General features: G+C 51.6%; 1 protein-coding gene across 1 annotated transcript in view; it reads right to left on the bottom strand.

The window, feature by feature from the left end:
- Window positions 1–25,891, bottom strand: part of Igsf21 (immunoglobin superfamily member 21) — a 127,955-nt gene that overhangs the window by 8,398 nt on the left and 93,666 nt on the right. Inside the window, exons 4-5 of the mRNA XM_038334367.2 lie at window positions 3,331–3,446; window positions 137–611 (exon numbers count right to left, since the gene is read on the bottom strand). Coding sequence (XP_038190295.2) covers window positions 137–611; window positions 3,331–3,446 — 591 coding nt within the window. The remainder of the gene's footprint in view (window positions 1–136; window positions 612–3,330; window positions 3,447–25,891) is intronic.

The following is a 25,891-nucleotide window of genomic DNA, read 5'->3' as shown; positions in this document are numbered from 1 at the left end:
AAAGACCCCTGGCTCTCCCCTGAGCTGACCTGACTCCATTTACTCCCCTACCCTGGCTTCCAGCCTTCCCAGCCCCCCATTGCAGGGTTACAACCTCTTATCTCTGAAGGACAGCAGAGAGCCTGCTAGGTCTTACCTAGCGTGACCTCTGCCTGCATGGGCATGGACAGCGCTGGGTGTTTGACCTCACAGCTGAAGAGGGCCTCATTGTCGATCTGCGGGTTGAGGGTCCAGGTGAGCAGGGCCCGCACCTCCACCGTGCCATCGCTGCCTGGAGTGCGGCTGTGGCGCAGGAAGTAGACGGGTTCTGCGCTGTGTACCCAACGGGGGAACTCGCGGCTCACTACTGTCTCTGGGATGTTTTCCGTGGTGGGCTGCACGAAAAGGCTGGGGTCCTGGGTGAGAGTGTGTGAGGGGCGCTCCGTGTAGGGACGTCCAGCCCGGTATTCAGTGTCTAGGAGGGACAGTGACTTTTGCATTTTGGTGTCGTCCACATCTCGATGCAGAAGGCCGCGGAAGGGCCTGCTGTCTTGGAGGGGGCCGGAGCTGGCTGCTGGCAGTTCTGACAGGGGTACTGCATCGATCAGCTCCCCATCCCGTTTGAAATAAACCTATAGTTGCAGGCAGAACAAGGGAAGGGATAATGAATTGATGGTTTCCTCTCCGAATGGACTCTCAGAAGAGCCTGGGCCTCCCACTCCCGTTCTTCTCCCTCACTCCCCTGGAGAGCTATGGCATGATGGGAATACACATAGCGCTGGAGAGAGATGGCTCAGCCTAATACCATTACTGACAAGCTGGGGGAGCCTTTTAGCCTCAGTTTCCCCACTTGTAAAGATAAATAAGACGATTGACTCCAGGGAGCAATTGGGGCCTTAAATGAAGTCACATGGGGAGGTTGGTTTTAGATGCCACTTAGCTACCACCTGGGCTCCAGCATGGTCCATGGCTGCCCCGGGGCCATGAGGATGAGGAGAGAATGTGCAGTGGGGGCGAATGAGCTATGAGACAAGGAAGAAAGGTGTGTGCGCATGTGTGTGCGCGTGCGTGTGTGTTCTGCCTGCTCACACACTTTGGCAGCTTAGAACTGCTGTGCAGAAGACAGGTGCCCATGTGGGAGAGAGCTAGGTGTGGAGCATGAGGCGAAAAAGCCGTAGTCTCCCTTCCTCTGCTAATAGGGAATTCAAGGTTTGAGAGGCGGCATTTAATTTAATTTGCTGTCTTCTTATTTTGGTACATGCACCCAGAGGCCTTCGGGGATTGGGTGTAGTTTTTAATAAATCATTATAAATAAATCGATAGGAGACAGAGAGAGAGAACAGGAAGCGCCATGCCACGATCAGGGACTCCAGGGACTTTGTGGGTGTGAGAGGAGAGCCTGGGGATGGGTAGGTTGGGGAGGGGCGGGGGAGTAGGTAGGGGTGCTTATGCGGGTGTGGAGGACCTGACAGAGTTTAAAACTCCACTGAAAAATCTGCACACAATGGTCCACTTTGGGGGTTTGGGTTTTTTTTCCTTCCCCTTTCTTTGCTTTTCTTCTTACTGTTTTTCTGAAAAGTGCTTCAAAAGTAGGTTTGTAATTTATATCAAAGAATTGCTTTCAAGTTCTGCTGCTCCAGACAGGAATGTCAGGGAATGAGGATCTCTCGTTATAGACAGAGAGGGGGAAGAGAGAGAACAAGAAGGGAGGAGAGGCCAGGAAGAACAGAGCGAGAGAGGGGGCGTTTGTTACTGTCTGAAGTGATAGCCAGGTGGTGAGGTGGGAAAGGGCTGCTCTCCCGTAGCCCCAGGGCCAGGAAACCCTCCCCCTGGTCCTCCTTTTCCCAGAGGAAAGACCAGCCTTCCTGATTTGGGGGAGACAGGACATCCTTGTGGGTTCTGATGGGGAGACTTGGGGAGACTCGTGAACCGTGACTTCAGCATTCAGTGGCTCTGAGGCCACCTTTGTCATCTGCTTGCTTGGGACTGCAGCGTGACTCTAAACCTGCCCACTGAGCCCTGGCCATGATGCAGCCATGCCTCACTAGTGATCTCAAGACTATAACTCTGTGCCTCTGCACCCCTGGCCCCTGACCTCCATGTCTTAAACCCCATCCCCCGTGTCATATACCCTTACCCCAGACCACTACATCTCTGCACCTTTGACCCCTGACCTCCATGTCTTAAACCCCTTCCCCCATGCCGTATACCCTTACCCGAGACCCTTACATCTCTGTACTCCTGAACTCTGACCTCCATGTCTTATATCACTGACCTCTGTGTCCTGTACCCTCACCCCAGGCCCCCATGTCTCCATACCCCTGATCCCTGCCCCCGTCTGTACTCCTGCACCCTTCCCACGGGGCCTCTCTACACATAGCCACTCCCCTGCTCTACAGCTGGCTCTGGCATCTCAGGTTCTGAGAGGGGATCGCCAGATCCTCAGGTCCTACCACTGGCCAGCCCATGAGAAACAGTCATATTGGGAAGGAGGAGGTCACTTACCTCTCCATCTGGATTCTAACTGCAGGTCCTCATTGCTCCAGCCCTATCCATTCCCCATCCCCACCCCATTAAATCCAAGGAACATGTGAATCTCACTGGATAGAGGACTAGAGTATTCTAAAATGCCCAGGGTAGAATTGCCTCCAAATGTAGCTCCAAGGCTCTGGGATGGGTGCACAGAGATGCCCCAGTAACCTTTGAGGGTTCCATATCCCCACATTAGAAGTTGACCACATGAGGTTTCTATGAGTAAACTCCTTGGGCTTGTATCAAAACTAAGACGGGGAGGGGGAACCCTGCTTAGGATCAGTCCTGAGGATTAATTGGTGTGCCCAGAAGCACACTCAGACCAGGAGGAGTTCATGGGTGCTCACCCTTCTGCATGACTGAGAACCCCACTCTGTCTTTTCTCCTGCCCCCTTCCCTCTCTCCATTCCCCTTTCCTCTCTTCCTTATGGGGGGCTTTCTAAACCCCATGGAGGTTTGGGAGGAGCAGTGGGTCAAGGTGAGAACATGAACTTGGGACCCATGTCTATGGAAATATCAGGGAGATTATGAAGAAGTTCCTTCACCCCTTTGGACCCCATTCATTGTTCCCCATCCCCCCTCTGGACCCCATTCATTGTTCCCCATCCCCCTCAAAAATCTAGGGTACTCAGAGTGTACTGGGTGGTGGGCCCTCCTGGAAGACCCTTATTGTAAAGACCCAGAATTGCAGGATGGAGCAGAGGGAATGATAGAGGTGCTGAGCAGACCACTTCCTGTCTGTGTACAGAAGTGGTACCCGAAGAGGGCTCAGGGAGCAGCAGTCTTGGTGAACTGAGGACTTGGGCCCCAAGCACTTACCATGGGTGCTGGCTTCCCTCCTGATACGATGCAGACCAGTGTGAAGTTCTGGGCCTGGTACCGACTGAAGGGGGCAGGTGAGTCAGCAGCCACAACTTCGATGGAGGTGGGAGGAGCTTCCAAAGGGAAGAATAGGAGACTATGACTCATTTGGGGGGCTCAGAAAGAGTTCTGCTAGGTACCACAAAAGGGGCTGCTGTGGGGCTGACTACGGCAAGCATGGTGACTCTTGCTGGGGACACAGAGCAGGGCCCTGCTTCCTAGAACTTTAGGCCCAATGGAAGAAATATGGAGCACTCAAGAGGTCATGAGGATTGGTGTGGTAGGACGTATCCTAGAGACGGCATCCTAGTACAGAAGGGGACCTGCCCCAGTGAAGAGGTCCGGGGAGTCACTGCCAGAGAAAGCACACTGTCCTGTGATTCAAGGAAGCAACCGTTGGCAGGAAGACAGAAACAGCACATGCAAAGGCCTAGTGGTAGACTGGAGTGGAGGGCCAGGTGAGTGACAGCTTGCTCATTGTCTAGCCTGGAACCAGCTCCAACCTGTGCAGAGGCTTATGGCATTTTCAGGAATTTGTGAACCAGCTGTTGAACTGTTACCAACTTGAAACAGGTCCCCGTGGGTATCAATTATTTATTTGTTTATTTATTTAGATTTTTCGAGACAGGGTTTCTCTGTGTAACAGTCCTGGCTCTCCTGGAATTTACTGTGTGGACAAGGCTGGCCTTGAACTCACAGAGATCCGCTTGCCTCTACCTCCCAAGTGCTGGGACTAAAGGCGTGTGCCACCGTTGCCCAGGTCTCCCTGTGGGTATCTTTACACCATGACATCAGCAACTACTGTAGATCAAGGCCTCCATCCCTTCCTCCTCTGCTTCCAATCCCAGAAAACTGTGGCTCACCCCAGACTAAGAGTTCTTTCCTCTCTCAGCTGAGAATATTGGTGAGCCACTGAAAGTTTGGAGAGCAGGGACACTGTAGCAACTTCATTTTGAGGAAGTAGAAAGTACAGCAAGGGTTTTGGCTGGACAGGTCAGCGGCATAGCCTCCATTCATGGGCTGGGAATAAGCTAAGCAAGTGATTGAGAGTCACCCCAAGCTGGGGGCCTTCTCTCTCCCTTCCTGGACCCTGGCTGAGTGTGGATAGTAGCCTCCTTCTCACCTGCTCCCCTTCTTCCCTTTGCCCACATCCCAGTCCAATACCCTTATGTCTTGGGGACAGTCCCACACTGTGAGCCTCTGACCTCCGCTTTGCTACATGGGAACAGCGCTCAGTAGATGTGGTCCTGGGTCTGAACTTGAGCTAGGGGAACTGCATGGCTCTATGCTGGGAATTCAACCTTAAGATGGTTCTTCCTATGATTTCCCAGCCTCCTTTGAACTCTGCTTGGGGCCAGCTGTCCATTCTTGCTTCCCTGGCCTTGGGCCTGTGCACATTGATTGGTGGGGCAGGGGCGGCGGGCAGCATACAGCAAGAGAGGCTGGAGACCTTGCCTTCCTGCAGGGGCTTTTCACCCCAGTTGAGTTTAATTAAGTTCATCAAGCATTTCCTGACACCCGCCAGGTGTGGAGCTTGGTGCCAGGGGCCCATTGCCGGCATCCAGCCAGGAGGCAGATAGAGTGCAGAGAAGCCTATTGGTGGGTGAGGGTGGCAAGCATGGGGCTGCTCTGTTTCAGGGCTCAGTGAGACGGAGCCAGGTAAGAGCCATCATTTCATTCAGGCAGCCACACGTGCTGGGGGCAAGAGAAGGGAAGCGAGCGGGGAGCTTGAGAGAACAATAGATGGAGAATTGTAATTAAGTGGAAGATGGCTCCAAACAGATGGTAAGTGGGGTAGGAATTTGGAGAACGGAAATGCACACCAGAACACTTCAATTACACAGAAGTTGCAAACTCCGCAGTGTAACTTTTACAGAACGGCACTGAAAACCAGCTCGTACAGCAAGAATCAGCGACAGCCAGCTTCCGTAAGCCAACTCTTCAGCCTCACCGTTGGCCTGGGGAGGGAGTGTGCTATTCCCATTCTACAGACGGGAAAACACGAGATGTGTGGAGAGCCCCCAGCTTATGTAGTCATTGTGAGGTAGAGCAGAGATCTGAATGGTGGTAACCTGGCCCTGCAGCTTCGACTCTCCGATTGTTTTAGACAAGGTCTTCTTAAGTAGCCTTGGCTGAGTGAGAACTGTCTACGTAGACCAGGCTAGCCTTGGATTTTTAGTGATCTACCTGCCTCTGCCTCTGTGTGTCGAGATTAAAGGTAAACATCATCAATACCTGACCTGGAGTCCAGCTTCTCAGGCAGCTAACCCAGCCTTCAAAGGGGCCAGTGTCTGTCAGTACCTTTTTGCCCAATGCAAACTCCAGTTGCTGAGAGTTCTCATTCCCTGACTTTGCAGCATCTCCAGAGGCCTGGTGGTCCAGTTTCCTAGGGAGTTGCTTCTAGTTCTGTTGCCCCAAAGCCGAGGATTCTCCGGTCAGAGTTCAGCCTGAAATGCTGTCCCCTGAGCTCACTGTCTGTGGTTCCTGCCACCTTTAGTGTCCCTCTGACATATCCTACCCCCTCTTCTTCCTGCACCTCCGTCAGTACCTCCATTGACCACCATCTTCATGTTCAGCCTCATTTCCATCACCACCCCTACCTCTACTATTATCATCACCTCCACCATCTTGGAATTTGGCCCCGTTTCCATCACCACCTCACCTCCACTGTTATCATCACCTCCCAGCCTCGTTCTCATCTTCATCTCCAAGATGTGCCCGGTTAAAGTTCACCCTCCAGAGTGCTGCAGCACCGGAAAGGGAAGGTGAACCCTCCAAAATCACCCCTTCCCCTGTGTCCCTGGATCAGTTAATTCTCTGTTGCTGAGGTAAAATGCCATGACCAAGACAACTGATAAAAGAAGGTATTAACTGAGCTTATGGTTCCGGAAGGTTTGAGTCCATGAAGGCGGAGCAAAGGTGTGGCAGCAGGAACAGTGGAGAGCTCACATCTCAAACACTAAGCGGGAGGCAGGGAGCACACTGGGAATGGCAGGAGGCATCTGAAACCTCAAAGCCCACCCCCAGTGACACACTTCCTCCAACAAAGCCACACCTCCTAATCCTTCTTGAACGGTTCCACTAAACTGGGGACCAAGGATTCAAATGTGTGTCAGTGATGGCCAGTCTCATTCACACCACCACAGCCAACTTTGCTGAGGTCACACTGAAGAGAACATGCCTGACAGAACTGCTCAAACAGTAAAGGACACGGTGACTATAGGGCCCCTGACACGCCCGCCAGTCTTGTTAATGAGTGCTGCTGGCTCTACTTCATTTTTGCCAGGCTCGTGAAGGAATCTGGAGCTTCCTGCACGCCGGCCAAGTGCTCTACCCCAGAGATACACAGGCATCCCTGCCTCATTAGAAAGGTGCTTAATAAGATGGGCTGTGGATTCCAGACCAGAGCATTCAAGATTCAGAGACCAACCATAATACCTGTCAGCTTTGTGACCTTAGGCAGGTGACCTAAACTCTCTCCATGTTTGCTTACCTGCAAAATGGAAAGGGCCTTGTGGAGATTAATAAATAGAACATGCAAAAATACTTTGGAAGTGTCCCCATTAATAGTGATAACTGCCCTTCCTGGCAGCCCTCCCTGCTAGTTTTCTTTGTTTTAGGCTGGTCTGGTCTCTGCTTGTATGTAGTTTGGCAAGGAGACCATGAAGTGCTTGATGTGTGCACGCTTGACCACAGCAGGCACCCGTACCCTGTAGCATTCAAGCTCCCCAAATGGTGCCTGTTCAAGCTCCAAGTGCTGAAAGTGTAAAGAGCAAACAAAATTTCAAAGGCCTAAGTTTTAAAGGAACATTGCAAGATAGGTGGAGAGAGGACATACACTCATGCACACACACACAGAGGCACACACACACAGATGCATACACACTCATGTACACACTCACACAACATACTCATGCACATGCACATATGCACACACAGCAGCACACACACACTCATGAACACACACCCATACTCATGCACACACAGAGATGACACACACATACAGATGTGCACATGATCATGTACACACACAGTGGCACACACACTCATGAACACACACGTATGCACATACACAAATGCACACACACACACTCCTATACACACAGGTACATCTTGTTCTAGAGCCCTGCATCTGACCCATGCAGAGCATGGGATCTGTGCTCCTTCCCTGTCCCCCTGCCCCCCAGCCTTTCTGAGCATGTGTGAACGGATAGTCGAGCTCATAAGACAATGGTTGTATGGATGATGACACATAGGAGCTGCCAGCATCAGTGGACACTTGCCCACCAGCATCTCCCAGGCACCGTGCCCTGGGAGAATGTCACTCTACATTATGCCCTCTGTCGGCCCTTGGAAGGCTGAGTGCAGCCAGAAAGCTGTCTCCACTCTGTCACTGTGTCCCTTCTCCTTCCTTTCCCTTGACTAGGCCCAGCCCTCTGTCCTAGGCAGACCCCTGCTTCCTAGGCTCATTGCCAGTGTCCTTTCACCCTTGATCCCCCTCAATAAATTCCCATCCCAACCTCTGTCCTCGCTTCTTTCCCTGTCTCCATGCATCTTCGTCCTCACCTCCATCTTGACTCCCTCTCTGCTTCCATCTGAATTTCCATCCACCTACAGACACAGCTCTGGCCCCACCTCTGCCTTCAGCGCTGTCTCTGTGTGACCTCTACCACTGTTCTCCCCTCCTTCCTATCCCTGCCTTATTTTCCTCCCACACCATTCCAGGCTCCAACCCCATCTCCAGTTTCATTTCCTTCCCTGATAGGCCTCTATCAAGGTCAAAACCAAAGCCTTTTATGTGTCCTGGGCCTGAGATCCAGTCTCCATTCATCCAAAGACAGCCAGCCAGTGGAGAGCACAGCCATAAAGTTCATGGGACCCCCCTGGGTAAGAATAACCCGGTTCAATGACAGGCTCAGAGTGAGCAGTGTGTGGGGGCACCTGGCCATGTCCAGCTGTACCCAGGCAATGACTAATGGAGAAGAATCGTCAGTGGAGAGCCTGTTTCATGCTTCTTCCCACTCCTCTGCTATCTCCACTGGACAGTGGAGTCCAGTGCTCCCGGCAGCTCTTTGGGGACATCTGTCAGAAGCACAGCCGTGTATAAGCAAACCCTCTGCATTTATGTGCCCTCCTCGGAAACTCCCCAGATCCCACGACCGCACCCCACAACCACCCAGCCAGCGTGTTTTCTGGCCTATTTCTCACTTTGTCTTAAGAGGAAGGCTCTGCTTCTGGAACTTTCCTCGGTTAATTCTGTGTGCACCTGTCAAGACACAGCAACTTCCAACCAGACACCACCACACAGTCCCGCTAGTCTCCATCACCCCGTCCCACGGCCACGGAGGGAGGCAGGAGGCGAAGTTATTCTAGACTCAGCAATTCATATTGATGGAGTATGGTGATGCTCGGTGATCCATTTTATGAAATTAATCCTGAATTATGGCCTGTCTGTATCTCACAAGCAGAAGTTTGTTTCGGGCTCCGTAACTCACTTCCGAGCTAGGGCAGCCGGTCACTGAGCTCTGTAAATTATTTCTCGGTCTTTGCAAGGGAACACGGTGAAGAAACACCAGCAACACGGGCAGGTGTGTTCACCTGTCCCCCCTCACCCCACCAGGTCACCTTCCTGAAATAGTATATTATTTATATTTTGATAAATAAATCTTGAAGACCAGAGGCAAAGCTAAAGTCACTAGAGGTCAGGCAATGGTGACACACACCTTTAATCCCAGAATAGGGAAGACAGAGTCAGATGGATCTCTGTGAGTTGTAGACCACCCTGGGCTATACAAGATCGAGGCAGAAACAATTCCAGGTGGTGGTGGCTCATACCTTTAAATTCCAGTCCTAGGGAGTCACATGTCTTTAATCCCAGCAGTACAGGGAATATAAAATGGGAAGATAGAGAGTCTGCTTAGTCTGCAGCCGCCCAGCCTTGGTAGAGATAAGACTTCTCTAGTGGCTTGACTTTTCTCGTTTTTCAGGCTGAACCCCAATGTCTGTCTCTGGGTTTTTATTATTTGTACTACACACCCTCCCTGTCCTGAGGTACCCACTTTAACAAAAGCAGAGCAGAGCTCCATCCCCAGACTGGGTATCAATATCCTTGGAGCTTTGAATCAATCAGCTGCCACCCCCTCTAGCGTCAGCCTTTCTGTCTGTGCAATGGGTTGGTTCTGACACATTTGCCAACATCCCAGCTCCTGGGTTTTTTGAGGGAAGCAGAAGAAAAATGGATGTTATCTTATGAGAATGTGGGGTGCTGAGCTGGCAGAAGGGTTTTTTTAGCTCTTGTCTCCTCTTCCCGCAGCCCTTCCTTGTGTCTCTCAGGAACACTATTGTCTTCAGGGAGGGACCCTCCTATTGTCTTCAGGGAGGGACCCTCCCGCCTGCCCTCCAGCTACTACTCTTTGAAGGTGCTGAGCCTGCTCCAGTCGTGAGAATCATTTATCACAGGGAGGGCATCAATTAGATTTGGGGGAGGGGCGGGAAGGAGGAATGGACAAGTTCAAAATTATATTATTTGCAAAAAATCCATTCTTCCTCTCAGCATGCCTGCTCTATCGACTGCCTTCCTTTTCAATCAGCGCCCAGCCATTATGCTGTATTTCAAACACCAGAAAACGAGCCTCTAATATAAGTGTCCGTGAATATAAATGTCCCGTGTGGTCCACCTTCATTTCTTTCTTTGATTTCTTTATCTTGTGTCCCTGTTCCTTTTCCATTCTCTCCGGTCTCTTTTTGCTTCACGATGCCACTCAGCACAGCAGTTCCTCCAGGAAGTCCTCCCAGCTGCAGCTTCTAGAGCAGCCCAGCACAGTCTCCCTACCTCACCTGGGCCTGGATACCTGCCCCATCTGACTCTGTCTCATCTCTCAAGGCTGGCCTCAGGTGTGGCCTCCTCAGGCAGCCCTCCAGACCTGGCAAGGCCTTTACTCTGGATGCCCGGAGCTGGTCACCCTCAGGCTGCTTGTCACAGAAGCTCAAATTCCATTCCTGTTGGTGTCTGTCACTTCTATGAGCACAGAGGACACCAGCCAGGCTGTGACAGGGATCCATCCCAGAAGACTCTGAGAGTGTCCTGGGCCAGTCTGTCTTCATCTCCAGCCTTCTCCATCACATACCCACCCTGTCACCATGCTCCACACACTGGGCTTGTCCTGTCCCGTTCTTCCCTCCCTCCCCTCCTTCCTTTCCCAAGCACCCAGAGAGAAGGATTCTTGCCTCCTTGTAACTTGTCAGCATTCAGGCAGATACCTGGCCAGCCCGGGGTCCTAGGGCTGTTATGTCACTATGTAGTTTGTGTGCATGAGCTAAGACCCCTTTTAAAAGCGAGCTCTGACCATTCCCTGTTCTCTTTCGTGGTGCAGGATTACTTCAGAAATGTTTGTAGCATGGGCAAATGGAGGAGGGGTCCAGGTGCCACACCCTCCAGTCCCTGCCCCACCTAAAAGGGTGGAAATCTACCCCCTACTCTTTCCTGGTGAAGGTTCCCAGTAGAAGCAGATCCTGCCAGTAGAGAAATAAGAGAGGGAGGGAAGGGCTCAAGTCTGCAGTTTAGGGAAAAATTAAATATTGAGCTGAATAGTCACCGTTCCATGCAGGAGCAAACACAGAGCAAGTCCCCACACGGAGCCATGATCAGTGACAGGAGACAGAGAGAGAGAGAGAGAGAGAAAGAGAGAGAGAGAGAGAGAGAGAGAGAGAGAGAGAGAGAGAGAGAGAGAGAGAGAGAGAGAGAGAGAGAGAGAGAGAGAGAGACTGTGCCTACATGGATCACAGATGCAGAGTTGAGCCTCCCCCCTCCCCCCGTTGGTTGTGGAATCCCTGTGCTGAGGCAATGGTAAGATGAGGGGTTTTTTGTCCCAGCACGGACACCCGCTAACCTGGGGTTCTTCTCATTCTGAGATGGGAACCCCTCTGGGCTTAAGTAGGAGCCCAACCACGTCAAATGTCATCTGCTCTCCTGAGCCTGCTCTGTGGCAGTGCCCACTCACCTGCTTGCTCCCTCCTGGCCAGCTGTGATGGGTGGCAGCCAGCTGAGCTGGAAGCTTTGGCCCAGTGCTCTGGAGAGGAGGGGCTACCCCGGGGGAATAGTGAGGGAGCAAACTTGTACTAGTGAGGCCAGCGGGGGAGGGGAAGAAACCCTGCCCACACTTCAAGGGGAGTGGTGCCTCCTGTTGGATCTGGACTGTCACTCCAGAGCTCTTTTGATGTGTGCGTGTGTGTGTGTGTGTGTGTGTGTGTGTGTGTGTGTGTGTGTGTGCGCGCGCATGCATGCACACACGCATGCACTTGTGCCATGGCATGCAGGAGGATGTCAGAGGATAATTTGTGGGAGTTGATTATTCCACCTGTGTGTCTTGGGGACATCAGTCCATCAGGCTTGGCAACAAGAACTTTTATCTGCCGAGCCATCTCACCAGCCCTCCAGGGCTGTTTCTAGACTGTGCCGTCAACCCACTGGTTCTCCAAATGTGTTCCCTTGGACCAGCAGTGAGAGCATCCTCTGGGAGTCAGTCACCACTGTACTCCTTGGGCCCCTTCCATACCCAGCTGTTGGACTTTCCGTTCCTCCAGGCGATTCCAAGGCAAGTTCCAATGCACCAGCTGCCGCCTTGGCCTGGGTAAGCGTCAGCGGCTTCACCCCTCAGACGGCCTGTGGACAGAGGGCTTGGTACATAGTAGATGCTCAGTAGACAGTGGGAGAGGAAAAGCAGGCTTGAGGGGATTGGAGAATGCCAGTCTGGTCTGCCAAGCATCCACACACAGGGCTAGGATCTCCCTCACCCTCTACACTGACTGGATTCAGGACTTCATGCCCCAAAGCCCCGCCTCCCACAACTGGGGCAATTTTCTAGTGTGCCTGGATTGGCTGCTTGTCAATAACCCAGGTTTTAGATTGGCCTTCAAGGCGGCCAGTCTCATGTCATAGACCCTCCTGTGGTCCTGGGGTTCTTTGGCCTGAGCCTCGTTGGGTGACCCCCTCCTGTCCCACACTGCTGTTGTGTTTTGCAGAGCGACTAAGTCAAAGACCTGCCATAGGTGCTAGGGGTTGTGCTACAGATTTATTTTATAGCAGCAGGGCTGGCCGATTTGGGGGGCTTTTTCAGTACACCCCACAGGTGCATACTACACGCTAGGGCAGTTTCACCCTGTGCCATATTCACCAGTATACTAGAAGCCTCTGGAAGGCTGTGGAAACCTTGGAGGCACTGTAAGTGCAGGCATTCTACTGGTCTGCCCTTGGGGACCTAGAAGAATAGGTCACCAACCACAACCATTCCCTACATGGGTGTGCTTGCTAGCATTTTAGGCATCACACTAGCTGGCCCCCAGGGTCCTCAGCTGTAGCCACTAAGGGCATCCCCTGCACACATGCATTATCAGCATTCAGGCAGATACCTGGCCAGCCTGGGGTCCTAGGGCTGTTATGTCACTATGTAGTCTGTGTGCATGGGCTAAGACCCCTTTTAAAAGTGAGCTCTGCCGGTTCCCCAATCTCTTTCGTGGTGCAGGCCTTTGTGCCTCTCTCTTCCAATCCCATGCTCCCCCCTTCTCCCTTAATAAACCTCCCATGTGAGAGTTCTCTTATATGATGTTCCTTCTCTCCATTTTAAAGTTTTTAACAACCATAGATACACAGGCGCCTGTCACTCAGCATCAACCCTGAACATCCCATTGCTAACTCTCACTTGTGGATCTGTGGAAGAACCAAATGAAACTTTATTCTAGAAGGCACCCAACCACAGACCAGGAGGAGGGGCTTGGCTGGAGCTGCAGAGGTTCAGGGTCTGTATGCCTTCATAGCCTTCCCGGTCCTTCTAATCCTTTCAAACAGTGCCATTCCTAAATGACTAAGAATTCACGTATATGAGCCTATGGGGCCATTCTTATTCAAAGTACCGCAAGCAGGGAACACCCCTGTATGCTAGAGAATAGGGAGGGAGCGTGCTCAGTACTGGGGCCTCAGTCACCTGATTCACCTCTAACCCAGGAACCTGGCTATTCGCAGACATGTGACACTCAGTAGTTAGATGGCACTGGCTGGTCACTTATCCTTGCTAAGCTCCAGTTTCCTCATCTGTAGAATGGGGTCATCATAGTATGGACTCTACAGGGGGTCCTGCTGAGCACTATATGAAGTATTGAGACACTTGCCTGGCACCTGCCGAGGGCATGGCTAGTACCACTGGCACCTCTGATGGCCCCTTCCCACGTTCCAGCATAGAGAGGTGTTTCTTGCTTGTGGTGGTTTGAATAAGAATGTCCCATAGGCTCCGCTCATCTATTTGAGTTCTTAGTCACCAGAGAGTGGGACTATCTAAAGGGTTAGAAGAATTAGGAGGTGTGGCCTTGTTGGAAGAAGGGTGTCGCTGGGACTGGACTTTGGGGTTTTGAAAGACCACACCAGGTCCAGATCCTCTCCCTCCGCCTACAGACCATAACGTAGCTCTCAGCTATGCGCCAGGGCCTGCCTGCACGCCACCATGCACTCCACCATGATGATAATGGACTAAACTTCTGAAACCAAGTGAGCCCCGGTTAAGAGCTGCCTTGTCACGGTGTTTCTTCCCAGCAAAAGGAGGCTCCACACTGCCTTTCTCCTCCTCCATCCGGCATCATAGGATGCTTCCACCCCAGCACCTCCCCCCCAGGAAGCGACTCCTGCTGGGATGCCCACACACCGTTCCCCCATCACACCATTCCCAGTCTTCCAGGAACCTGTGTTTCTGCCTGGCTCCCTACCAGTCATGGACTCCTGGAGGAAGAAACTGGGCCTTCCAGCCCTGTGTCAGTCCTGGAGTTTGGAGGTCAGGTCCCAGATGCACACGGCAGCCCATGGAACCTTTGGGCCTCAGTTTCCTTTTCTGTAAAATGGGAATAATCCTGCTTGTCTCCTCATATTAGCTGCCGTGAGACTATCCCTGAAGAACTCTGCCCAGTGCCCAGCTCACCATGAGCCTGCCAGCCGAGGCTTTGGTGACTGTGAGCAAATGAAGGAACCATGCCTCCTCCTACACAGATGGGGAAACCAAGTCCAGGAATCCACTGTGGGCCAGATCAGCAGTCAGGACAATAAACCTCAGGGCAGAGCCCACTTGCAGCATGAGCTTGGTCTCAGCTTCCCCTTCAACACACAGCGCCAGGATTGTGTTTCCCCAGCCTACCTTCCTTCAGGGCTGCAGTTGGCTCCCACACTGCCAGCTTCCCACCACTCCAGCTCCAGACTCTCCTGCTCCTCAGATGGCTTAGGGAAGACAGAACCTCAGCCCTCTGCTCTCTTTACAACTCTGGGCCTGAGGCACGGCAGCTCCAACATCACATATCACTGGTAATTAAGGGTCCTGTCCCAGGGAGGGGAGTTTACCTTCTGCCAGAGACATTAAATCCTGCTCCCGGTGGTGTGGGGAATAAAGCATTGCTCTGACCTAACACTTGTCAGGGTTTAACGGTGCTCCTGTAGACATGCTCGGATGGGGATCAGGAGGCAGAGCAATGTGCCTCTGCAAACAGACAGGCACTATGGGTGGCAAGATGTGGAAGGTCCAGAAGGTCGGGGCGGGGGGACGGGACTTGGATGCTGCAGCCACTCGTACGGACAGTTCAAAGGAGATGAGCTTTCTTTGTTTGACTCCAGAAGGAAGGATGGGCGACTCAGTGTGAGGCCATACGGAAGCTTCTGGAATGAGGCTATTGGGCTCACAAGCAAACTCTGCCACTGACTCACTGTGTGACCTTGGTCATGATATATAATCTTTCTGAGCCTCAGCTTCTGCAGTGGCTGAAGGGCCGAAGGCCTGTGCCCCAGGGGTTGTGAGTTACTACATTTAAAGTGCTTGGGGCAAAGTCTGCCACTGATAACCACACTTACTTGTCTGCTCTCTATTGACCCAACTGGCCCTCCGTAGGGAGACTAGGACTCATCCCTTCAATGTAGCAGGAGCACAGGAGGTCTGGTGGTAGGAGTGTAATTGCCCCCCCCCCCATAAGTTCATGGGGAAGTGGTACTGTGAGGAGGTGTGGCTTTGCTGGAGTAGGTGTGGCCTTGGAGGAAGTGTGTCACTGCAAGGGCAGGTTTTCAGGTCTTCTATCCTCAAGATATGTCCAGTATCTCAGTTCACTTCTGTTGCCTGCATATCAAGATGTGAAACTCCCAGCTCCTTCTCCAGCACCATGTCTACCTGCGTGCCACCGTGTCCCACCATGATGATTATAGGTTGCACCTCTGAACTGTAAGCCACCCCAACTAAATGTTTTCTAAGAGTTGCCGTGGTTGTGGGGTCTCTTTACAGCAATAGAAGCCCTAAGACAGGGGCACTTGTAAATGTGGTTTGAATCAAAAGGAGAGCTTGTGAGACGAGTGGACACATGGCTTGTTCTCTTCCCCTTAGGTGCTGTGCTCCTCGGGGAGAGGAGGATGCCCTGAGCTCTGTGGTTCCGGGGGTCTACACTCACAGAGGGGTGTGCTATTTGATCAAGCTGTCTACTCTCCCACTCACAATCATGGAGACAGGTAACGCAAACCACGCCCAGTGTGGGCTTTGACAGCCACGTCTCCATTTGTGGCTTAAGCCTCAAGTCCCCTGTGGAGAAAGAATGGCATCAGAGGGTGACCGAGTGCCAGCTTGGTATTCCAAACTGACTCAATTTCCACTGGACCCTCACCTGCTGACTCCCAGGCTGCTGGAGTACCAGCTGACAGTGTGCCTGGGGCGTCTCATGCTGTTCATATTGAGAAGAGGCTTGGTGTCTGGTGGGGACGACTTTCCACCCGTGGCCATCTGGCTATCCTGCTGGCCCCCTGGCGGAATATCTGCTGTCCCACTTCCCTTGAAAGGGCCTGGGGAGGATGAGCTGGATGGCTGAGGGGATGAATGTGCTGGGTCTGTGAGAAGCGCCCAGTGGGCTGCTGTCAAGGGCACCCCAACTTGGCAGAGCTGTGTTCTAAGAGGGTGGGTAGGGATTCAGGGATCCTGTGCAGGAGGCAGGCAGCAGGTTCAGACCTTGGGGGCTGAGGCTGGGAGGTGACTGTCCTTGCTAGATGACTCGGTTCACTCTGAAGTGCTCCTCTGAGTGCAGCCCCATCTGTCTGCCTATTCCACACTGATGCTGAGCTGGTGACTTTGGCGACTGAGAGGCCCAGGAGCAGGCACGTGGGTGGGTGGAGGGACATCAGTCCTTCTCCAGACCCCCAGCTGGTTCCAGGCCCTCAATACAACAGTGACATGCTCTAGACATGATTGTATCCAGCTTGGAGGCCAAGGTCCTCCAAGCTGGATACAATCTTGCTTGAGTACTCTGGCCTGCATCCCTTACTCTGGACCCTCATGAAGCCATGTGGAGCAGCTATCTCAGGCCCTGCACTGCCAATCTTAGAAGATCTATTTGGTCAACAGGAAGTAGGACTGGGGAGATACCTAGGGTCTTCAGTTTCCATTCCATATCCCTGAAGCTGAAGACACTGACTGAGGTCTCATAGTTGTCCTGGTGCCTTCTTAGAGAAGCATCTCAATCCTGTGCTAGGTCTCACTAGACAGCTCCCGCCTGTGCCCTCTCTCCAGTTGGTCCCCGTGCTGAGGGCTGCTGTGCAGAATGGTCCTTCATGCCCAGATGCTATACTTTCTGAGCAGTCCTGGGTCTGGCTTGTGTGGTCTCAACCCTTTCTATGACTGCTCTGCCCCATCGCAATAGCAGTGTATGGTGTGTGAGCCGAACGCTTCAAGCAGGCTGAGTGCTTCCTGTCCACTCACGGCCACCATGATGCCTGTGCCTGTAGCAGCCCCATGGGAGAGGAGACATGGAAGAAGACCCACTCAGAGAGGAAGTAACAGGGAGTCTGGGCGGGGTGCTGGCTCCATGTGCTTCCATCTCTTGGCAGCCAACACACTGTAAAACCCTGGGAGGGGACGGGGTTGCCACCATCCTGCTGAGACATCTGCCCCCAGCTGTTATCATTTCATGCAGCTGTCACCTGCCCTGCTGAAGCCGATGCTAACAGGGAGAGTGCTGATCAAAGTGGAGGGAGAGAAACGCCTTCCCTGTGAGCCTGGGCCACAGGGCTCTGCTTATTTGACAGTCACATGCCACATCCCAACAGGGGAGATGGTGTTGCAACCCCCAGTTAGCAGGAAGGAAGTCTGAGGCCCAGGGAAATGAGGTAATATTCCAGGTCATGCTCCACACGCTCCACAGAGGGCTGAAGTGGGGCTCAGTGGTGAGGCAGGGGGATAGAAAATGGCAGAGGAGGAAATATCAGAGAGCAAGCAACACAGGAAAGGCGGTAGAGAAAAGACCCAACCCTCTCTCTAGGGGGGCTGTGTTAGCCAAGGGAGCATGCTCAGAAAGTCTGCCTTTACACGAACTTTGTCAATGACCCACCAAAGTCACTGGGGACTTTATCTCACCCCTTTCTTGCTCTCCTGCAGCCAAGCCACAGGTATGGCATGACACAGTCCCAAACTTCTTTGTGTCACCCTTTAATGAACTATCCCTCTGCTGTCTGTGCAGTTCTCCATGAGACGAGAACTCAGCTTCTGCTGTCCAGACTCAGCCCCCACCCACACACCTTCACAGGGAGCTAGCCCATAGCCCTGGCCTCCACACTAGCGAGTTCAGCGGTTCTCATGTGGTGGTGAGCCCCCAAAATGATCTCGCTACTACTTCATAACTAATTCTGCTGCTGCTGCAAACCATAAAGTAAATAACTGATATGCAGGATCTCTAATATGTGACCCCTCTGAAAGGGTTGTTCCACTTCCCCGAGGGGTGGAGGGGTCGAGACCCACAGATTGAGAAACGCTGTCCTAGCTGTTCTACCCTACCCAGACTTACATCCCCTGGGCACATCTTCCTCAGCTTGGTCTTCCCATTTGTAAACTAGGAAAACAAACAACAGACCTCACTTGGAGAGCTGTTACCCAAGGTCCAGCCGGTGCATGCCTGGTGGCTGATAAACACTCAGCAAACTGGGTCGGGGTGGGCAAAATGTAAACCCAAACACAAGCCCTCTGTGTCTCTCATTGCAGGTGTGTCAGTCCCCTCAAACACAGAGCAGTAGGAAGGGGGGCAGTGAAAGCAGAGCGAGGTTACGGATCTGGCCTCACCAGGGCTTTCTGGTTGACCCAAGGGATTTTTGATGCAGGAGGTAGAAGTTAGGGTTCACAGCCTGGCTTCCCAGTGCCTCTTGGTTCTAAGTTCTTCCCAGTTCTCTGTGGTTTTGGCCTGGATTCCAAACTGCCACATCTTCTTCCTCTGTAGAGCACCCAGCCTTGGCTCCTTGGGTCTGTACTTTAGAGATTGCTTAGGGCTGGTTTACTGTAATTAGTGTGTGCCTAGTGGGTGGATCATCCCCTCAGGCTCCCAGTCAGGGGCTGGAGCCCATCATTTGTCTCCCAGCAGGCATCCCGGGGAGTATGGTCCTGCTGCTGTGAGTCCTGCCTCTCAGCAACTCCTGCCAGGAACCTCGGAGCAGTGCCCACCCATTGGTGGACTACTAACCCCCTCTCCTGCCCCATCAGACTCACACATTCGAATGCTAGGTCCCCAGTTGGTGGAACTGTTTGGGAAGGATTAGGAGGTGTGGCCTGGTTGGAGGAGGTGTGTCACTGGAGGTTGCCTGCAAGGTTTCAAAAGACTCAGCGCCATGCCCAGTGTCTTTTTCTCTCTGCCCCAAGGTTGTATCTCAGGAGATGAGCTTCCAACGAGTGCCTCAATTCCACCCCTGCCTGTCCCCTGCCATAGTCCCCACCATGATGGTCGTGGATGACTCTCTGAAACTGTAAGCCCAATTACCTCTTTCCTCTGTAAGTTGCTTTGGTCATGGTGTTTTGCCACAGCAGCAGAGTAATAAACCAAACAAGAGGGAATTCTGCAGACAGCACTGTGCTCTAGACATCTCTAAATAACCCGTTCGGGGAATTTGCCTTTCTCCTCTGGGCTGATTCAACAAAAAGCCTGTGCTCCGTCCAGACCTCAGGGAGGCAGGTTGGCTTCCACCCATCCTTAGAAACTCCTGTTTTTTTTTTTCTTCTGGAAGCCTCCATCCACCCAGGGCAAGCTTCTTTCTATGGAGAAACTGGAGGAACTGGCCACTGGGAAGCATCCCGTGAACCCGATGCCAAAGTCACATGACTACTGAGCCAACGGCATGTGTGCATCAGGGCCAACACAGAACTGTGAGACAGAATGCAGAGTTCCAAAAGCTAAGGGCTGGATGGGGTGGGGGGTGGGGAATGGCTCTGTAGGCAAGAATGCTTGAATTCGGATTCCAACATTCACTTAAAGTCAGGTGTGGGGCTGGAGAGACGGCTCAACACTTAAGAGCTTACTGCTCTTGCAAAAGACCTATCTACGTTTAATTAAATCCCCAATGACCCTATCAGGTGGCTTATAATGGCCTGCAACTGCAGCTCCAGTGGGATCAGGTGTTCTCTGGACTCTGTGGATACCTGCTTGCAGCTGGTGCGCATAAGCTCACGTAGCAGAAATTAATTAAGTAAGCAAACTTAAAAAAAAAATCCAGGCATGTGAGAAACATTTTGTGTGTGTGTGCCAAATGTGGCTCGCCCACAAGAGACAATATTTCATAATTTTGCCTAAGCCCTGGACATTTCTGAGACTTGATTCTGACACACCCTTCCCCTTCCTGTGTCAGATGGTGAAGTACAGCCCTCACCAGTGGGGTGAAGTACAGTGACCACCTGAGCAAGAATCAAAACCCAGAGGCCTTCTTACCCTAGAGTGCGCTTTCCAGCTGAATTCAATGGGATGGATAGGTGCCGCAGGAATTTGCTGGGAAATCTGGACCCCCTCCCTCTCACCACCAATAAAATAACCCAGTACGCTATGTCTGCTCAATGAAAGAGCTAAAGTCATAAAAACTGTTAGAAGAAAACTAGGTGGTAAATTGTGCCTGGCATCAGTGAATGGCTCCCTAACTGAGGCGCTAACGTCAAGGCAGTAAAAGAAAAGCAGATCAAATAGAATGCTGGAATCAAAGCCTTTTGTTCTGCAGAGGTCACTCTCCCGAAAGTGAAACCCACGGAAAGGGAGAGGGATATGCAGATCAGATAGCTGATAAGGGACTTGCATCTAAGGAGATCAAGGACCACAACACCCGGGAGCAAGGGTGTGAACTGGAGGGTCCCAGGGGAGGTACTGACTGCAGGGCCTAGAGCCTCCTGCCTGGGGCACAGTTCAAACCCCATAAAGAGATGCCACCTCCCCCCACCCTGGATAGCTGCCTGAACTAAAAAGACCTCTGGCTTTTAGTAACAAGTACTGGCTAGAACTTGGAGGTGCTGGGTCCTTCATACACTGCCGGGAAGCATAAAACAGGCGTGTTGGAGTCTCACAAAATCCCAGTGCTTGGGAGGCTGAGGCAGGAGGATTGCTGCGAGTTAAGGTAACCTGGCTTTACAGAATGAGACCTTGTCTCAAAAACAATAATGAAACAACGAAAACGCGAAACAATAACAAAAAAAACCCTTCCACCCTAATCCTCCCCTCCCCAAACTATACAGCATCCGTGGAAGCTTTCTACAATTCCCTTAAAAGGCTATGAGTCCATTCACCATTTCACTCAGCAATACGCTTCCAGAGGAGAAGGCAGAAACTACGGTCATTCAAGAACTCGTTCATTCAAGAGCTAGTCACACAGCACAGTTCAAGAGCACCACAAGGTGGGAACCATCCAATGCCCTTCCAGACAGGGAACTAATTAATTAATAAGGGGATCCATACAGTGGAATATTGCTTAATACTAAAATACATAATACTAAAATACAACCAAGTGTTGATACACTGTATACCATGAATGAACTGTAAGAACGTTCATGAAAGAAGCCGGTCACAAAAGCTCCATATATTTTATATGATTCTGGTTGTTTGAAATACCCAGAGTAAGGAACGCAGGGGGAAGTTGGATGTGTGACCATGACCACAAGGAAACCTTGGAGAATGATGGGAACTTTCTAGAACTGACTATGGTGGTGGCTGCAGGGCCCTGGATGTAAATGGGAACCCCTACATGAATGGTTGTGTGGATTACCACTCAATAGAACCATTGCATGAAACGGTAAGGAGGGTGGGGGTGGGGGTGAGTGCCAGCCACAATGAGAGCTGAACAGAACACTCTGGAAGACGAATGTGCCAGGTGCCACACACTGGCACCGCTTGTGGGTGCTCCAGGTATGGAAAGCATTGTACTTTGACCTGGGGGTCCAAAGGGTCACTCCATCTGTCATCCTCATTGGAAGGGGAGGGATCTCTGAGAGGAAGATTGTTCACGCTTGCTCATGCCAGTGCCTCATGTCGCCCAGGCTGGCCTCCATCCCGCTACGTTTAGTTGTAGTCTATATAACATAGACTATAACTATATAATTATAGGTGAGGGTGGCCTTGCACTCCTTGGACTCCTGAGTGCTGGGAATATGAGAGCACCACCACATCCAGTTTGTGTGGTGCTGGGGATGGAACCCAGTGCTTCGTCCTTGTTAGGCGAATGCTCTACCCATTCCAGTCCCCCCAGAGGAGTCCTCTTGACAACCCACAAGGCCTGTTTGTCTGAGTTCCCGCTGCTCAGTAAGCTGTGGATGGTGTGGTGGTTTGCATAGGAATGCCCTCCATAGGCTCATAGATTTGAACACTTGGTCACCAGAGAGTGACCCTATTTAAAAGGATTAAGAGGTGTGGCCTTGTTGGAGGAAGTGTGTCTCTGGGGGTGGGCTTTGAGGTTTCAATAGCCCAAGCCAGGTCCAGCGGCTCTCTCTTCCTACTGCCTGTGGATCCAGATATAGAACTCTCAACTACTTCTCCAGCACCATGTCTGCCTGCACAGGGTCAGGCTCCCCTGCCAAGATGACAATGGACTAAACCTCTGAACTATAGCCAGCCCCAGCTAAACGCTTCCCTTTGTAGGAGTTGCTGTGGTCGTGGTGTTTCTTCGCTGCAATAGAACACCGACTAAGACAGGTGGTTAGTTATGGCACAGAACAAGTCTTTGCCTCCCACCCACCCCCATTTTCTAGCTGGGGAACCCAGGCAAGCAACACCACCTTTCTGTTTCCCTCTGTCGGAGGAGAGTGGCAGGATTGCCTCTTTGCTTGAGTGTCCTGAGGAGAACACATGAAGAGCTGAGCTTGGTGTATGAGGACTTGCACAATGACGGGTGACTGTGTCACTGGGAACACAGGGCGGTGGCTTCCCAGCTGCAGCCTCCTCCCTCTGTGCTCCATTACAGCCATGACTTAAAGCTGTTTCCCCAAACATATGGTGAATTATTTTTTTAAGCCTTAATCTTAAACCTTAGTCCCGGAGAGTGTGACCTTCTTGGTGTAATTAGGTTGGGATGAGAGTATCCTGGACCAGGCGGTCTTAATCTAATGACTGGTGGCCTCAGAAGAAGAAAGTGTAGGGACTGGGAATATGGTTCTGTAAGTAGAGTGCTTGCCCAGCATGTGCAAAGCCCTGGGTTAGATCCCCAGCATGTGGTGGCACACGCCTGTAAACACCCGCCATCTGGGGGCAGACACAGGAGTATCAGAAGTTCAAGGCCATCCTTGGTTCCAAGCCAGCCCAAGCTACATGAGACCCAGTCTTAAAATAAACTCTAACAAAATAAAATCAGAAAGAAAGAAAAGTAGACAGGGCAGCACAAACTTGTGGAAAGAAATTCCATGTGACACAGAGACCAGTTAGCATGAAGGAGGACTGGGTCAAGGAGCAGAGCCGTGAAGGCTGTGACAATCTCCAGCGGCCAGTCACTGTGACCATAGTCTACCAGTACATGGTCGCAAGCTCCAAGCAAGCCTGGAAAATGAGCATGCTTTTGAAGGTTCATGTGGGGATCTCAAGCTTGTGTTGTCCCTGTTGGAAGGCAGGTCACAGGGTGAGGACTCTGCCTTGCTTTACACTGGACTCCTAGCCTGGAACAGGGTTGGGGCTGGAGGCTGCTGCAAAAGGGGCTCCTGAGTGGCCATTGTACCTTCTCCAAATGCCATCTTCCCCAAGGGGCCCTGTTCAAAGCAACCCCACCTCTCTCTGCTGGTCCCTGACCACTATGCCACATTTTTGGGCACATTGTGTGAGTGGGACACAGGCTCAGAGCCCACTTCCTAGTTTGCACATGAAGTCTATGGCACTTTTGTCTGTCTTGTTGCAGTGCACAGGATGGTACCTAGAAAGCGTCACAGACGTGTCTGACTTTTTGACCTTGCCATATGACACTGTCATCTACAAACTGCAATATGTATCTCACAAGGCTTCAAGTAAGTTCCAGGTTTTGGTGGGCCACATACCCTGCCTGTGGGCTGAAGGTTGGACATGCTTGCTAACTGCTCAATAAACACTTGCCAGATGAAGATTAGACGAGAGAGTGACACAAGGCAGACAAGGGAGTCACTTTCTGATCTATGTGGACTATAAAGACCTTCTGGGCTCAGCTGGTGGAGTGTTTGCAGAGAAGCCCCGGGTTCTGTTCCCAGCACCTCATGAAACCTGGCATGGTGCATGCCTATAATCCCAGCCCTTGGGAGATAGAAGCAGGAAGATTAGATGTTCAAGAGGCTGGAGAGATGACTCAGTGGTTAAGAGCACTGGTTTCTCTTGCAGAGGACCTACGTTCAATTCTCAGCACCCACATGATAGTGAATGACCATCTGCAACTCCAGTTCTAGGGGATCTGGCGCCCTCTTCTGGCTTCTGAAGATAATGCGTGCACATGCTTCACAGACAAAGCACATACATAAAATAAAAATAAATACATTTTCTTAAAAGAGAAGGTCAAGGTCATTGCTGGATACACAGTGAATTTGAGGATAGGCTGGGCTATGTGAGACCCTGTCATTATTATTATTATTATTATTATTATTATTATTATTATTAATTATATTTTTGGTTTTTCGAGACAGGGTTTCTCTGTAGCTTTGGAGCCTGTCTTGAAACTTGCTCTTGTAGACCAGGCTGGCCTCGAACTCACAGAGATCTGCCTGCCTCTGCCTCCAGAGTGCTGGGATTAAAGAAATGTGCCACCACCGCCCAGCGAGACCCTGTCTTTAAAATAAGATATTATGTATCATTAACTATTAAATACTATTTTAACTGGAAAAGAAGTTGAATGACATATCAGAAGTAGACACTAACTTAACTGGAGTTTGTCTCCAGGACTTCAAGTCCAGTGCACTGCTAGGAATGGTTGAGAGGAAACGGTTGTTCTGGGCAGAGGAGGGGAGGTGTGAGGGAATAGGAATGGAGGCAGTGTGGATGTTTGCTCTCCCTCCTCCAAACTGCTATGTTGTAGAATAATCCTTCTGTACTCTGTGAATATATATTACTCTCATTGGTTAATAAAGAACTGATTGGCTAGAAGCAAGGCAGGAAGTATGGGTGGGACAGCCAAGCAGAATGCTAGGAGGAAGAAGGGTGGAGGCAGTGCAGTCACAGGAGACCCAGAGGGAGCAAGATATGCTGGAGGACAGGTAAAGCCCCGAGCCATGTGGCAATACATAGATGAACAGAAATGGATTAATTTAAGTTGTAAGAGCTAGTTAGTAATAAACCTGAGCGATCTACCGAGCATTTGTAATTAAGCCTCTCTGTGGTTACTTGGGACTGGCAGCTGGGAAAGAAAACTCCACCTACACCCCTACATCCTCACCTGGGTACCCCAACCCCACCCGACTACAGGAGAGTCCAGTGCCAGATGCTCTAGCCTGGCATCTGTGAGTGAGGCTTCTGTCCTACACCCTACGATGATGGGTATTTGGGTTACAAACAACCTATGACAAAGGTGGGGAGTATGAATGGAGTTAAAGCTGCTGGGTGTCAACAGTGCAGGCCAGATAGGACCTCCTAGCCCCAGGCTCTGTCACCCATATGGCAGTCTCTTAACTCTCAGGGCCTTTGCTCCATGCCCTGTAAAACAAGGACAGCCATGTCAATAAGAGCCCTTGGAGGGTCATGTGGCAAGCTTTGGTGTGTGCACTGAGCTGGGACCAGCACAGGCAAGATGCTATGACCTGAGGTGACATCCCGGCCACCCAGGAAGAAGATTTCAGCCTCGACAGGGGCGAAGAGCCCAGGCCTCATTATGTTGCTTGTAACGCAAGCCCCTTAACACGCTCACCCCCATGACCTGCACCTCCAGGAGGCAGCTTTACCATCCTCCCGTGACTCTGTGCAAGCAACATAGTCCCAGAGCCCAGCACGCAGCTCTCAAATTGGCTCACGATTTGTTCGGCGGCTTGGATAAAAACATTTTAATGGCTGTGTGCAGCACACACCCTGAGTGTCGCTCACGGGCCTCCCAAATGTCTTTTCCTACCACATAGCAGGATATGATAGGCGTGAAATTACAGCCACTCTTTCAGTTTTATCTCCACCCAGAGGCCTCTGTGAGAAGCTGTGGCGGACTGGCAGCGTGTGATGACTTTGATGAAGGCGGCCTGGGCCCTGTCCACAGTCTCAGCTCCTCTCCTCACTGTCCTTGGAGGCTCTCTGGACTCCTAGATCTGGG

The sequence above is a fragment of the Arvicola amphibius genome, chromosome 6 (genome assembly GCF_903992535.2).
Source record: "Arvicola amphibius chromosome 6, mArvAmp1.2, whole genome shotgun sequence".
NCBI lineage: Eukaryota > Metazoa > Chordata > Mammalia > Rodentia > Cricetidae > Arvicola > Arvicola amphibius.
This window is presented reverse-complemented; position numbering and strand designations above follow the sequence as displayed.